We start from the raw sequence: 16629 nt of genomic DNA on the forward strand, positions 1-16629 counted from the left end.
TTCCTGGGGAAAATTTCAGTGAGTAGAATTCTGGATTAAAAAGTACAACAATTAAACTACCTTAGAAGGCCCATTTTCTAAACATATTTCAAGAATACCTTTTTCTTAACAATTTCAAAAACAAGTATTTATTTTTATATTTGTCTATTTAATAGAAAAATTATTAGTTTAATTTGCTTAATTTTGGTAATGATGATCATCATTTTCTGTTTTTATTGACCATTGACATTTCCTGGTTCATGTGTTTCCTATGGTTCTGTCTTATTTTGATGTTTAGCTTGTTTATTTGTTTGTTTATGGGAATTCTTGCACTTAAAAACAACACTTAATGTTTCTCTTCTCTTAAATTTGGGTTGGATTATCTGCTGAACAGAGTTTTAGAATTTTTACATAGTCAAAATTTTTTCTCTCCACATTTAAAAATACTGAATTATGTTTTCATCTAATACTTATAATTAATAATTTGGCTAGAATTTATTTTGGTGAGGTGTAAAGTGGAGCTTTAACCTTGAATAAACCACTTTTCCCCATTAATATGTAATGCTATGTTTTACCAATACTAAATTTCTAATAATGTAGGCCTGTTTCTAGACTTCTGAGCAGTTCCTGTGGTTTTTATGCCATTTAGGTTAGTGTTAAATGTTGTATTACCTGTTAGAGTGAGTGACCCCTTATCAGATTTTCTTGTTACTTGTTTATGCAAATGTAAAGCCCTAAACCTTAAAGTAGTAGTGATTCTTTTGCTAAAGCGGATTCTGTTGTGATGAGAACAATGAATTCACAGAGTCATGTTGAACTTTTCCCTGTTGAAATATTAAAGTTGTGGTTAGAAGGAATTATAATGGTTCTGATTGAATTTCACAGTCTAACCATTGTTTATAAAAATTATTTCTAAGGGAAGATATACTTTGCATTTCTAGCTAAATGAATCTTTTCTGAAATAATAGTTTTGAGCATAATGACTCTTTATATTTAATCTCAAAATGATTTGGTCTGTGTAGGTATTAAAAGTTCTTTGTAAATTTTCTGGTGCTAGAAGGACTCTGTTTACATAATTTTAAAAACAATAGTCTCCATTTATTTAAATCATTTTCATCAATAAACTACTAGTAACTAGACTGAAATACTTAAGGCTATCTTGTCCTGTGAGTAATTTTGTTGAATAAATAAATTGATGTGCATTGTTAAATATCCTACCCGAAGTAGGTTATCAATAATTGTTCGTTGAATTAAGTTTTAAAAAGTGAAATGTAGCCCTGGCTGGTTTGGCTCAGTGAATAGCCTGTGGACTGAAACGTCACAGGTTCGATTCTGGTCAGGGGCACGCGCCCAGGTTGCGGGCTCGATCCCCAGTGGTGGACTTGCAGGAGGCAGCCGATCAGTGTGATTCTCTCATCATTGATGTTTCTATCTATCTTTCCTTCTCCCTTCCTCTCTGAAATCTATAAAAATATATTTAAAAATAAATAAAAATAAATAAAAAGTGAAATGTAGTAAATAGTATGGAAATTTAACAAAGGTTAATATAATTGCTGTTAATAAAACTCTTATTTTATCTTAGGTGACCGGACTAGTAGTTGTCCAGTGATCTTCATATTAGATGAATTTGATCTTTTTGCTCATCATAGAAACCAAACACTCCTCTATAATCTTTTTGATATTTCTCAGTCTGCACAGACTCCAATAGCAGTTATTGGTCTTACATGTAGATTGGTAAGTCTTTTTTTTTTTTTAATTAAAAAATTGTAATGTTTAGAAAGTTAAAGCTTAATTACCAACATAGTCACTTATGTAGGTCATAATATCAGGCATTTTTCAAATGCGTTTCACCGATGCCTGGTGCATTTATCCCATTTTTCAAATCAGATTGAGGAAAATAAGAACACAGTTAATCACTCATACTCATAAATACCTGTCTCTTCAACGGAATCACTAAGTGAAAAAAATGAAGTCAGATTATGCTAATAAATACAATATTTCTACATTAGCAAGTAAAGAGAAAGTTAAATAATCTTACCATAACTTGATTAAATTCACCAATAGTGTATATTTTTAACATTTATGATTCTTCCCATATTTGAAAATGCTTGGAATCCACTCAGAATGATACTGTTTTAACTTTGTAAATATACACCGCTGGAAATGAGGTTCATGTACTTGTTCTCTTTTTCAGTACCTCTTTGTCTTTTTTTTAGAAAAGTGAAACTTTTTACAAAGTCATCTTCCAACAGTCCCCCTGGTGCTGTTTTTTCTGTCCAGTGGCTTTTCCCGCCCTCCTTCCCCAGTGCTCCAGAGCTTATGATATATGCCTTCATAATAAGCCTCCCTCGTAGAACATCGGGCTGGTTCTCCACATAACTATCCTGCCTTGCTAGAAGCAGCAGTCTGTCATGGGATTGAGGCATCTTCTTGTTAAAAAAAATAAAATAAAAAATAAAAATCTTCCTTTGGATGGAAGTGGCAGTGGCAAATATTATTGATCCAGTTAAGGACCAAATAAAGCAGGAGTGGGGAATTTCTAGCCTGTGGGCCATATAAGGACCCTGAAATCATTTGGTCTGGTCCTGCTAAGGCTTTTGAGTTAATTAAATGTTTGACCAAATATAGAAGGCTAATTTTTAAGTTGATAATTTTGTATGGCCCACAAATGATGTTATAAATATCCAAATGGCCTTTGGCAGTAAAAAGGGTCCCCACCCCTGCTCTATATAATTGATTTCTTAACCTAGCTGTTTTATGAAAATCATCTTGGTAGATTAGAAATCCATATTTCTAGGGCTTATCACAGCTTCTTTAAAAAAAATAAAACTTTTTAATTATAGGAAGTTGGCAATAAACTTGATTTCTAACTTCTTAAGGAAAAATAGCATAAATATAAGTAGTTTCTAAAATATCACCATGGAAAAGCCACAGGACAATCACATACCATTGTCATGCTGTGTTTCTGCCAGTTTCTCTTCTGTAATTTGTTCCTTCGGCCTAGCATGGCTTCAGCTTAAGTTTGTGGATATTTCAGTGAACTGAACATTTCTCCATTACACATACTGCTTACTTAAGTCATTGTTACATAAAACAATGAAGATGTTTAGATTTTCATGAATGTAATAAGTCTTAGTACAAATGTTCATCTTAATTTTTTATCTGAATTCTTCATAGAATGTAAAGAATTCCTTGAAACTTTTAATGTTACTATGACAAATAACTACTCAATAATAGTTACAACTTTTTTTTAGTAATTATTATAAGTGTTAGAATGTTGAAGATTAGCTGAGATTAACATGGTAGGTAAAACGCATGACATCACCGGGCCTACAGATTCTTTTAAAGGAGATTAAAATAGCATGCATAACAGAATCTTTTAGAGCAGGGGTGGGGAACATCTGGCCCTGGGGCCATATAAGGCCTGAAAAATTATTTGGTCTCACCCTGCCAAGGCATTAGGGGGTGAGTTAAATGTTTAACCAAATATAGCAGGCTAATTTTTAAATTGATAATGTTGCATGACCAGAGAATGATGTTATAAATATTCAAATGGCCCTGGACATAAAAAAGGTTCCCCATCCCTGTTCTAGAGGCTTGGTTTATTTCCAAGCCACACTCTCTTACTTCTACTGCCTTTTAACAGTAAAGAGATCAAGGGAATAATTTGAGTATTTAGTGGTTTTCATAATTTTTTTATGCTTAATTTAATATTATAAGATAGGCATTGCTAATTATAGGTAATAGTTTAAATACTTAAATTTCTAACATTGACTTTTTTTTAACATGCATCTTACAGGAATTTCTGTTTGTTTTTAAGGATATTTTGGAACTCTTAGAAAAACGAGTGAAGTCACGATTTTCTCACAGACAGATGCACTTAATGAATTCATTTGGTTTTCCCCAGTATCTTAAAATATTTAAAGAACAATTATCTCTACCTGCAGAATTTCCAGACAAGCTTTTTGCTGAGAAGTGGAATGAGAATGTTCAGGTAACTTGGAGCAAAAGTAATAATATCAAAATGATTTTTGTATCTTGCTATACCATTTGAAAACAAAACTTAGAAATATTTAAAATTTCTGAATTAGTACAAAGCTTCTAATGTACTATTGCATAAAACTGCATGACTACTAATTATACACTTTTTCTGTGTGCATATTATCTTCTTATACAAAACTGTTCAAATGTCATAGCTCCTGAATTTTTCTCTCAAAAGAACTTTAATGAGCTTTTTGTTTTATTTATATCTGATTTATATTTTAGGTTATTTTGTTGAAGCATTTCCATCACAAAAATTATTTTTATTTTACTTTTTAAGTTTAGCAATATATTGTATTAGTGATTCATATCTACCTATCCAATGTGGATATTTTCCCCCTCTAATTCTCATAAAGAACTTTATCTTTTATCTCGTCACGTCTATTAAAAGGCAATCCAGGTTATGGCAGTTGTGGTTATATTATATACATTGACGAAATCCATATTGGAGTCTATGGAACCCTGAGGTTATTAGCTACAGAGGTACCTTCATATGTTGTTTTCAAGATTTACTAAACATGTGGACTCTGTTGATTTACCTACACTTCAAGCTTAACTTCTACAGACCACTGTTATGTCAGCCCAACATATTGGCATAAAATCTGAATTGGCATAAAGTCAATATGTCTTATGCCGACAAGAAATTTCAGTTGGCAGGGAGAAAGGGAGAGGAAGTTCAATAACATAATTGAAGAACAGTGTTGCTAAATAAAGCCCACATAGTAGAATCTTGCAAAAATATGGGTCCTATGAAAGTGGAAAATAATAACAAAAAAGTCCTTCATTTTGAAAGCATTGGATAAAACTGGTATGTAGTATTAAATGCTAATGAGTGAGGATGATTAGATGTATGGATAATTAGAGTTACACAATTTATATTCACTGCCTCTAAAAAAGGATTGTTTTATAGTAAAGTAGTATTGATTTTATTCTTAAACTAGAGGCCCGGTGCACAAAAATTTGTGCACTCGGGGGGGAGAGGGGGTCTCTCAGCCCGGACTGTGCCCTCTCGCAGTCTGGGACCCCTCAGGAGATAACGACCTGCTGGCTTAGGCCTGCTCCCAGGTGGCAGAGGACAGGCCTAATCCCTAGGTGCAGCCCCTGGTCGGGCTCAGAGTAGGGCCGATTGGGGAGTTGGGGTGCTGCCCTCTGTCATGCACAGAGCAGGGCAGATTGGGAGGTTGCAATGCCACCCTCAGTCACGCTCAGGGTAGGGCCGATTGGGGGGTTGGGGCACCGTCCCCTGTCACACTCAAGGCAGGGTCGATGGGGAGGTTGCGGCGCCACCCCCTGTCACGCACAGAGCAGGGCCGGTCAGGGGGTTGGGGCGCTGCCCCCTGTCACGCACAGAGCAGGGCCCATCAGGGGGGTTGGAGCTCCGTACCCTGTCACGCACAGAGCAGGGCCTATCAGGGGGTTGGGGAGCTCCCCCCTGTCACGCACAGAGCAGGGTCAATCAAGGGGGTTGGGGAGCTCCCCACTGTCACGCACAGAGCAGGGTCGATCAGGGGGTAGGGGAGCTCCCCCCTGTCACTCACAGAGTAGGGCAGATAGGGGAGTTGGGGCACCACCCCCTGTCACACACAGAGCAGGGCGGATCAGGGGGTTGGGGCGCCGCCACTGTCACACTCAGGGCAGGGCCGATGGGGAGGTTATGGCTCTACCCCGTCACACAGAGCAGGGCCCGTGGGGTGGGGGGGTTGGGGCGCCGCACCCTGTCACACACAGAGCCGCAGGATGATCGGGGGTTGGGAGCTCCCCCGTATCAGGCACAGAGCAGGGCCGATCAGGGGGTTGGGGTGCCTTCCCCTGTCAGGAACAGAGCAGGGCAGATAGGGAGGTTGTGGCCCCGCCCCCTGTCACACACAGAGCTGCAGGGCGATCAGGGGGTTTGGGCGCTGCCCACTGTCACACTGATCCCGGTGCCAGGAGGCCTCGCGGCTCCGCTGATCCCGATGCTGGGAGGCATATTACCCTTTTACTATATAGAATAGAGGCCTGGTGCATGTGTGGGGGCTGGCTGGTTTGCCCTGAAGGGTGTCCTGGATCAGGGTGGGGGTCCCCACTGGGGTGCCTGGCCAGCCTGGGTGAGGGGATGATGGCTGTTTGCAGCTGGTCACACACCCTTCAGGGTGGGGGTCCCCACTGGGGTGCCTGGCCAGTCTGGGTGAGGGGCTGAGGGCTGTTTTCAGGCTGCGACTGAAGCTCCCAACTGCTCCTTTTTTACTTTTTCTTTTTTATTCTGAGCCAGCTTTAGCTCTGAGGCTCCAGCTTTTAGGCCTCTGCTCCTGAAAGCAGGTATCTGGTTTGTTTCGGTTCTATAATAGAAACTCTGTATCAACTCCAGCTCTGAGATCCCGGGCTTGCTGAAAGCAGGTTTCTGGGGTTTTGTTTAGCTTCTATATTCGTTACAATGTTTCTTAAACTGCAGGCTCAGAGGCCGGCAAGGCAGGCGGGGAACATTGGAGTCCTCTGTCACTGAAGCAAGCAAACCACATGTTAGTTTCAAGCTGCCTGGCTGCCGGCCGCTATCTTGGCTAGCAGTTAATTTGCATATCTCGCTGAGTAGCCAGTGGGAAGGGTAGCAGTCGTACGCCAATTACCATGTTTCTCTTTTATTAGTAACAATACCAAAATAAAAATGTATTTATTTTTCTCTTATATGATTCTTGTTTTTGCCCATCTTTGTTGAAGTATAATCAACAAATTGAAAACAGTATGTTTGTGGTGTTCAATTTAATGTTTTGATATACATATACATTGTGAAATACCACAATCAAGCTATTAAATATATCCATCACCTCACATAGGTATAATTTTTTTTTTACTTGTAAGTGTCAGAACACTTAAGATCTATCATGTATGTAAATTTCAAGGGTACAATACTATATAGTTAACCATAGTCACATTGCTTGCATAACTGAAACTTGATTCTTCTTTTAATAATAAAATATGGTCTGCTCATGTTAGCATTAGTAATTTTGACACATTTCATTTTTTAAATTAAAAGTTCCTTGAACAAAATATAATCAGTTCATAAGAATATATGGTAAAAGTTAGAAGTTTTCATTATGTCCAAACTCACCAGAGTAATTATTTAGTTTATAGCAATTCAGACTTTATGTGCAAAAACTTAACTTGTTTTTATATAAAGGGTTTAAGCTTTACATATTTTTTAAAACACATTTTTATTTTAGAGAGAGAGAAAGGGAGAGGGAGAGATGGTAGCTACCCCACAACCCAGGCTTGTTGCCTGACTGGGAATCAAACCAGCGACTTCTTGGAGCATGGGTCGATGCTCAACCCATTGACCCACACTGGCTGGGCAAACTTTTCATATTATTTTTTGTTTTGCCTTTTATACTTTGTTCTGATTAATAATTCTATATTATTTTCTTGATATAAGTATATGGAATTGTGTGTAAAAATGGCTAACTTTATCCTTAAAATTCAGATATTGTACCTTGGTATAATTAGGTGTGGGTCCTCCCAAATTCTTCCCCAAATTAGTCTTTCCTGGGACTCAGATATGTGTTAGCTCAGGCACGTTTTCTTTGATACTCTAACTATAAGATTACATTTTTTAGGAGCACTTTATAATTAGTGCTCCCACGTTGTCCCTTCCTTTTCAAAGGTCTGGAATATCTGGTCAGAATCCACTTTTCAGTGAGTCACAGACTTTCACCTTCTACAGCTCTTTAACTGACTGTTTTGTTACAACAATGGGTTTTCTGAGTGCTTTAGAGATTCAGATGTAATCTTTCACAGTAAATGTTTGTGCAGTTCCAGGACTTCTATTTCTATCCTTGCTCACTTTCTTTCCTAAAATGACGGATGCCATCATCCTTCTTTCTGTCCTTCCCAGATACATTATATTCTGATCATCTTAGAGTGGGCATGTATATAAAGGAAGTATATGGTGGGTGTTACTGGTGAAGCAAACTCTGGATGACTCAGAAAATGGGTAGCCATGTGGTTGTAGAGTGGCTAGGCCTAAGTTTTTTGGTCCCCTTTTTGCTGATCCGCTATCACTGAATTTAGCAGCAGATGGTAGGAATGAACATGAGCACTATCCTGTCATCTTTTTGACAACCTTGTAGACTTTTATAAGGTAACACTAGTACCACTGGAGTTTGTGTCTCTTAGTTCTAATACTTTTTTCCCCCAACCTAATCATTTGCCACCTTTTGGTATGCTAATAAATGAACTTCACTTGAAAAATATATCAGGACCATGGCCAGAGGCCCTGTCCTATGAGTGGTAGTGGGGTGGAGACTGCATTAAGGGAGCTGTTCTTTCTCTCAGTGCTGACTGTTCAGGAAGTTTTTCTGATTCCAAAGTTGAATCAAAAGCAATGGTATAGGTCACCTATGGAATCTCAACCAAGACCTATCTTTAGGATAGTTTTGAATCTAGACCTCTGAATATCATTTATACCCCAAATGAGTCAATAAGTAAGAGAGAGCATGGCAGTGTAAGAGAAATCCCTATATAAATGAACATTTAAAAGAACCATAGCTAATTCTCCTCTAAGGAAATTTCTCCAAAGTACTATAGCTAAGTTCAAGGAAGATTTACCTATTGTCTTAAACCTTTACTGTTTAGTTAACAAAAGGTGAGAAGTTTTAGCAGGAACTGACTAGGAGATTAGTACATACGCTGCTGCCTCTAAGTTATCCCTGGAGCAGCATGGGTCCTAAGGTGCAGGTGTAATTCTGTAACATTCTGCTTAGAATCTTACCTGAGGAAGGCACTGGCCTACCACACTGTGCAATCAGCACCATGAGAACCTGCTTCTGTGGCAGCTGTTCATGTGTTCATCAGTGAGAAGGAACGGTATCAGCTTCCCTGAACAACAGAGGGGGTCTGCTTTATTTCTGGGAACTCCCCCATATTCCTGTGAGTGGTGATATCAGTCAGTCAGTTCTGTCTTATTCCCCTTACATTATTTCCTGACCCAGCCATAAGAAATTCAGTCATGTTTCAAAACCTGATATCTAATATCTTCAATAATTATCATAATTAGTTAAATGTAATAGGCATCCAGTAAGTGGTTATTGGTAATAATACCCTATCTTCAAGCAGTTTATAATGTTTGAGTTAAAGTGAAATAAAAATATGATGAGGTTTCATTTTTTAATGGCTCACAGATAGATCTTGTAAGCTTCTTTTAGACGGACTAATTATGGAAGCAAGATGATAGCCTTCAGAAAGAAGGGGCATTGGATTCAGACCTCTAAAAATAAAGAGATGAGCAGAAAGGCAGAGTACAGAATATAGAAGACTAACTCTTTGGCACATTATTCTACTTATTTATGTTTTAATCCTCGCCCATTGATATGTTTTTATTGATTTGAGAGAGAGAGTAAGGGCAAGAGAGAGAGAAAAACATCTATCAGTTGCCTTCTGTACGCCCTAACCAGGGATCAAACCCACAGCCCAGGTATATGCCCTGACCCAGAATCAAACCCACAACCTTTTGGTGTGTGGGATGATGTTCCAACCAACTGAGCCACCTGGAATTCTTGCTGGGGAAAAAAAATATCTTGCATCAATATATTTGTCCCAGAGGATTTACTTTCGTTCTTAAGTGCTCTTATTGTAATACAGAAACTTCATAAGGGATTTAATGAGAGTCAATAATTGCAGAAGCCAGGACTGCGGTTATTTTTCAAGACTTTTTTATTTGAATTACTTTGCTTTATTTTAAGTTTATCTTATGTATCTCCAAAGGGTATTTAACTCTGTTTATGAAAAAAGGTATGTATAGTGACAGTAAGCTCTTTCAAATAGAAAGAGAATAACTAAAACATATCAGGAAACGGGGACTATAGGATAGTATTTTTACTGAGAACACAAAACTTTATTTCATTTGATTGGAACTTACAGTGGGAGAGAGACATGTAGTGTTAGCTCTAGAAAATACAGAAATAATCAGTACTTAGTTTTCTCTCTTTTAAGAAAAATAATCCTTATCCTTTGCAGATGATTTATTAAAAATTAATGTCAATCTTACCCAAGGCTTTCTTGGCTCTCCAATTTTGAATCTATTCTTCTTTCATTTAATCTTTTTCAGTGCCAAGTGGACCTTATTTTTCATTAATCCTAACTTACTGCAGTCAGTTGGCTCTTTTAGATAATGCTTTTTCAAAGGGTCTCTGAATTTCCAAAGCCATTAGCTTCCTCTCAGAGTATATTTCAACTTAATTAGGAAAAGTGTTTTACATCATTGATCACCACTTGCCTCTTGAAGTTTTATTCCCTTGGTTTCATTGTTCTTGCTTGTATTCTCTTCCAGTCTGAAGTATCTTTCTCAATCTTTTACTTTGCTTCTCTCTTTTCTTCTGCTTCTTAAACATTGATAATCCAAGTTTTCACTTCTTGACCTCATCTCCTCGTGGGACATTCTTATACTGTGGTATCATCTCTGATTTTTTCCTTCCCCCTCTAAACCCTTGCTCCTCCATTTCTCACCATTGATTCTCCATCAGACATGTCTTTTATAAATGTCTAATTTTCTCTTGTTTTTACATCACTTTGTTAATTCAGATCTTCTTTGTCTCTTGTATGAACAGTTACAGTCACTTCCAATTAGGTTTTCCTGTTTCTGTCTTCATATACAAATTATTTTGCCAGTCAGTAAAACTCAGGATTACATGACTGCTTATCTTCTGTCAGTATGCCACAATGTTTCTGCTTTACTCATGCTGTTTTTTATATATATACTGGAACGTTCTTTTTTCTTTTTCTTTTATTTTCCTTTTTCTTTTTTTTTATGGAACGCTTCACAAATTTGCGTGTCATCCTTGCTCAGGGGCCATGCTAATCTTCTCTGTATCGTTCCAATTTTTTTTTTTTTTTTTTAGTATATGTGCTGCCGAAGCGAGCACTCTTTTTTCTTTTTAATCTATTGACTCATACAATAAGCATTCTGCATACTTTGTTTTCCTAAGTATAGTAAGTCTTATTCTCTGTTGTTTGTTTTTGCTGCATTTTGATCATGCCACTGGTATCACTGTGTAGATTCCCTTTTCAGACTAGAAATTCACGGTAGCAAGGATTGTATTTTATGTTTGTGTCAACTGAAATGTAAAAGGATAAGAAGAAAATCAATAAACTAGTAATTTGATTTTAATTTTTGTGTTCTAAGTCAGACCAATACCTATTTATTAATGAATAGAATTAATGAGGTACACCAACTAGTGAGGCACACGATTATATTTGTTTTAAATTGTAAGATTCCTTAACTCTGCTTTGATTTTTCTCTCCAGTGTCTCTCAGAAGATAAAAGTGTGCAAGAAGTCCTACAGAAGCATTTCAATATCAGCAAAAGCCTGCGGTCCTTACATATGCTATTGGTTCGTATTAGCTTTGTTTTTATCATTTTTTTAATTTTTCTTTCACAAGACAATTATATTCTGTTGGGAATTCATTAAACCTATAAATTTTGGGAGCATTACCATGTTTACCACATGGAGTTCTCCAGTCTCTGTCTGTGCCACATTTCTCCTTTTGTTTAGTTCTTTGCTTTCTCTCATCATTATCTTATAATTTTTATCCTGTTTGTACATGTTTAAAGTATTTAACTTTTTAGAGCAGTTGTCTGTGATGTTTTGTTTTTAATTTTGGTTTCAGCATGCTCTTTGTTAGTATATAGAAATGTGATTGATTTTTGTATGTTGATGCACTCTGCAAACTTGTTGAACTCATTCTAGGAGTTTTTTAGATTTCTTGAGACAGTCATGTCATCTGCAAATAGATAGGTAGGTTTTTTTCCCCTTACCAATCTGATTATATTTTATTTCTTTTTCTTGTCTTGCAACATCTAAAACCTCTCAAAAATGCTAATTAAGTGTGGTGAGAGGATGGACATCTTTGCCTTGTTTCCTATCTTGGGAGAAAAGCATTCAGCCTTTCACTGTTAAGTATAAGGAAGCTATAGATGGTTTATACATTTGTTATCAAGTTACGGTAATTCCCATCTGTTCTTAACTTGTTGATAGTTTATTATAAATGGATGCTGGATTTGTCAAATGCTTACTCTATCAATGAATATGATCTATGATTTTTCTTCTTTAGCCTGTGCAGTGTTGGGTTGCACTGCTTGACTTCTGAATGTTGAACTAGCTTTGCATATCTGGAATAAATCCCATCTGTTATGGTCTTAAACAAAGTAATAATATCTTTTAAGCTTAAACATTATCAACGAAGAAGTACTTTATTCTGAAAATGAAAGCTCTTCCTTTATTAAGAGTATTTGACATTAGCCTAATGTTTCTAGAAAATTATCTGTGGCAAATATCTTTCAAGTAAAAACTAATTTTGTTTCATGAATTTCTTCTTGGTCACTTTCATTTATTATAATAATTGATATCATTTATTAAATAGCACTTGAGCTGGGAACTGTATAGTTGCTTTACCAACATTATGTCTATTTTTCTTTTTTTTAATCCTCACTGGAGGATATTTTCCCATTGATTTTTAGAGGGAGTGGAAGAGAGAGGGAAAGACAGAGAGGAATACCAGTGTGAGAGAAACACATCAATTGGTTGTTTCCTGCACATGCCCTGACCAGGGCCCAGGCCGGGGAGGAGCCTGCAATTGAGGTTCGTGCCCTTGACTGGAATCGAACCTGGGACTTCAGTCCACAGGCCAAAGCTCTATCCACTGAGCAATCCAGCTTGGGCAGATTATGTCTATATTTTACCTTTGGATATTTTTCTCTTTATTTTTTAAGAAAATGAGGCTTCTTATGATGCAATATCATTTTTAAAAAAAATAAGTTTTTGATTTCAGAGAGGAAGGGGGGGGGGAGAGAGAGAAAGAGATAGAGAAAGAGAGAAACTTCAGTGATGAGAATCATTGATTGGCTGCCTCCTGCACGCCCCCTACTGGGGATGGAGCCTGCAACCTAGGCATGTGCCCTTGACCAGAATCAAACCCAGGACCCTTCGGTTCACAGGCTGACACTCTCTCCACTGAGTCAAAACAGCCAGGGCATGGTTAATTATCTTGCCCCAGGTCACACGGGTAGTAGATGGCAAACTCTACCCAAAGCCAAGGTGTCTGGCTTCAAGCTTGTATCCTGCTTTACTATATGGTTCTGCTGTGTTTGTTTACAGATTCTCCTTTCCCATTTCTGCTTTTGGTGAGGAAATTTAAGAGCTTTTTTTGTATATACTTTCTCATTAGAAATCCCCCTCCCATCTTGCCATTTTCATTAACAACTGTCTTTCTTACAAAGTAATTTTGGGATTAAGAATTTTTAGAGTAGTATTTTTAATTATTTGTATATGAAAATTAGACTTTATTAACTTACTTTACATAGAGAATACACACACCACACATACATGCAACATAACTATTCATATACACACTTCTCATTATGATAAAATCTCTCTGCCTTAAAATTGTCAGCGTGAACAAATATTTTTCCGGTTTTCTGTTACACTTCTCATTCGGGGTAATGGCTTGATTTTTGTTTCAGCTTTTCATGTGTAAGAAAAGTTTGGAATTGGTGGAAATTATAAAGAAGAGGGAATGACTTGACTGAAATTAATTATAGTTTGGATAATTTTTCAGCAACCACCACAACAAAATCAGGAGTTATACATAGAAAGAAAAAAAAAGAAACACCTTCATTGCATATCCAAAAGTAAATTCCAGGTTGATAAACCTAGATGTCTGTACAAAAAGTTTAAAAAGTTTATAAAAAATGTAAGAGAATATATTTGTAATCTGGAGGTAGGGAGATATTTCTTAGATAAAATATGCAAATTTCAAGCCATAAAAAAACAGATGGATAAAGTTTAACTACATTTAACTTTTAAATGTAGACTGGCCAGGATGGAGATTTAAAAAAAAAAAAAAAAAAAAAAAAGCTGATTGGGAGAGGGTGTATGCAATGCATCTAATCATCAATACTATCCATAATAAATAAAGAGCTTTTATAGTAATCAGTAAAGGAATGAGCTAAGAGTACGAGCAAGCCATTTAGCAATGTAGAATCCCACATGCCCTGTAATATACAAAGATGCATTACCTCTCCAGTATTCAGGGAAACGGTACAATTTAAACTTTGCATAATTAAACACTAGAGTTAAACCTTTTTTTCCTGCCAACTGGTAGGTGTCAAAAATTTATATCTGATGGTGTGGTGTCTGTGACTGTAGAAATGCGTTGCTGCTGATAGTGTGAATATGTACAGGGACTTTGGAAAACAATTTGGCGAATTAGATATCTATAGTAACTCAGAAGCACAAGAAGGCATAGAAAGGTTTTTTATTGCAGCCTTATTCATAATTGCAAAAGAAATGAGAGGTGTTCATCAATAAAAAAATAATAATTAAATTGCAGAGCAATACAATACAACTGGAAAAAATAAATAAACTAGACTTGACAACTTGATGTGGATAAATTCTCATGATAAATGTTCAATGGAGAGAGAGTTGCAACAGTACAATATGATATTTATATAAATTTAAAAATTACTCTGTATAGTCTAGGAAACCATGCATAGGTAGAAGTACATAGGTAGTAGGAGATGTGCATTTTTATTTATGCCTGGCCAGTGTGCCTCAGTGGTTAAGCATCATGATTCAATTCCTGGTCAGGGCACATCCCCAGTGGGGGCGTGCAGGAGGCAGCTAATCAATGATTCTCTGGCCCCCTCTGAAATCCATAAAAATAATACATTTTTTTTTAAAATGTGCATTTTTGGTTTTGTATACAAAGGAGAAGAGAGTTCAACCAAGGAAAGAGACAGGGGCTTCAACTGCGTAGGGTCATATTTCATAAGCTAAGGAAGTGGTAGTGGTTATTGATTATATTATTCTCTTGCCTTTTTGTGTGTCAAAAATATTTAATTGTAAAATGTAAAAGGACAGGTAAGAGAAAGGGAATGAAGCAGGGGAATGAAGTTCAAATAAAGTGGGCTCTGCTTTCAAGGAAAGCTATTTCTGAGTGTAATTTTGGTTTTTATCTTTTTCCTTTTTGAGCAATTGAACATATGGTAGCTAACTTCTTTCTATTACTTAACCCTGACCTGGACTGGCAGATTTGGTGGTTAGAAAGTTATGCACAAGTCACACATCTGCCTTTTAGTTTGGATGGTGTGGGGCTTTAAGTTGTATTTTACTTATTTTGGGTCTCTCTGCTTGCCCTCCTCCTTTTTAAATGTTTTTCCTTTGAGGAGTTGTAAGTAAGATATGCAAGTAGGAAGGAGTAGAGAGAGCAGCAAAACTTTTTTATGCTTTACATTTATAGTTATATGGCATATGAATTTAAATACTAAATTTTAGTACAGCTAAATATGAGAGAATACTTTTCCCAAGCATTAATATTTACTCTCATAAGAGTAGACTCTCCAAATTAAAAAGGGTTGTTCAGTAATACCGCCACATTTCCCAAGTAAAGATGTAATTGTTTTTCTGATCCCCATTTTCCTAGATGCTTGCTTTAAGTCGTGTAACCACATCACACCCATTTATCACTGCAGCAGATTTGATGGAGGCAAACCAGCTGTGTAGCATGGACTCTAAAGCAAATATTGTACATGGTGAGAAACCTATCTGATTAATAATTTTTATAGGTTTGTTTAATGGAGTGCATTTCATAATTAACCTTGGGCATAGTGCTTTATACACAGACTACTTTTATATCCACACTGCCTTTAACTCGGCCCTTTGTAAGGTGTTGTCACTCCCATTTAAAGTCCCTGAAAACTGACACTGCCTCCCTTGCCACATCGGAAATTCAGCTAACACTGTATTTACTGCACCAAGTGCTAACGAAGAGCATGGGCTTTTAGCCATTTAGGGGTTTACTGTCACTTTTGAGAATCTAATGAGCCATCTCTTTAGGAAAAAGAATTTAGATATAATTTCTTGGGATTTAAGGATTCTTTGAATAATCAAGAGCCCTGTGTGACTTAAAGTTACATATGATTGCACAGTTTGTTTACTGTGGGCCATATGGTACGTGCTTAATTCTTCTAACATCTCCGTAAGTTAGGAAGATCCCTATTCTGTTGATATGAAAACTAAGCTCAGGGAAGTTGAGTAATTTGCTTAAGATAATATAGATGGCAGTTACTGAAACACGTTTGGTCCTGGGGGGTTTTGACCCCTTTCCACCCTTTCCCTTCATCATTTTGTTTGAGGGACAGTTATTTCAGTCTTATGTATCAGTAAGTAAACTATAACTTATAGTTTGTTTCCCTTTTACTATAGGTCTGTCAGTCTTGGAAATCTGTCTTATAATAGCAATGAAACATTTAAATGACATCTATGAAGAGGAGCCCTTTAATTTTCAAATGGTCTATAATGGTGAGATAAGACTTGGGTAGTTTCTTTCTGACTCTACCCCACTGCTTATTGAAGATACTGACTTTGTCATTGTTTTCTGTCCAGAGTTTCAGAAGTTTGTTCAAAGGAAAGCCCATTCTGTCTATAATTTTGAGAAACCTGTTGTCATGAAGGTAAGATTCACTGTTATTTTTCTGCAGGCTGGTATATTTTTATATCCAATTTGATTGTCTAGTTGACCCTTGAACAACCTGGGTGTTTAAACAGTGTCCACTTATACATGAATTTTTTTTCAGTAAGTATT

At 36.7% G+C, this 16629-nt stretch overlaps 1 protein-coding gene across 2 annotated transcripts in view; it reads left to right on the top strand.

Moving 5' to 3' along the window:
* The window catches only part of ORC4 (origin recognition complex subunit 4), a 62550-nt gene that overhangs the window by 43139 nt on the left and 2782 nt on the right, over positions 1 to 16629 (top strand). The window contains exons 8-13 of one of the 2 annotated variants that reach the window (XM_081096411.1): positions 1562 to 1713; positions 3800 to 3973; positions 11292 to 11378; positions 15469 to 15577; positions 16251 to 16346; positions 16431 to 16498. In XM_081096411.1, the coding sequence (XP_080952537.1) occupies positions 1562 to 1713; positions 3800 to 3973; positions 11292 to 11378; positions 15469 to 15577; positions 16251 to 16346; positions 16431 to 16498 (686 nt within the window). The remainder of the gene's footprint in view (positions 1 to 1561; positions 1714 to 3799; positions 3974 to 11291; positions 11379 to 15468; positions 15578 to 16250; positions 16347 to 16430; positions 16499 to 16629) is intronic. The other variant, XM_081096412.1, reaches the window with a different exon arrangement.

This window comes from Myotis nattereri, assembly GCF_964212035.1.
Source record: "Myotis nattereri genome assembly, chromosome: 7".
In the NCBI taxonomy this organism is placed as follows: Eukaryota; Metazoa; Chordata; class Mammalia; order Chiroptera; family Vespertilionidae; genus Myotis; species Myotis nattereri.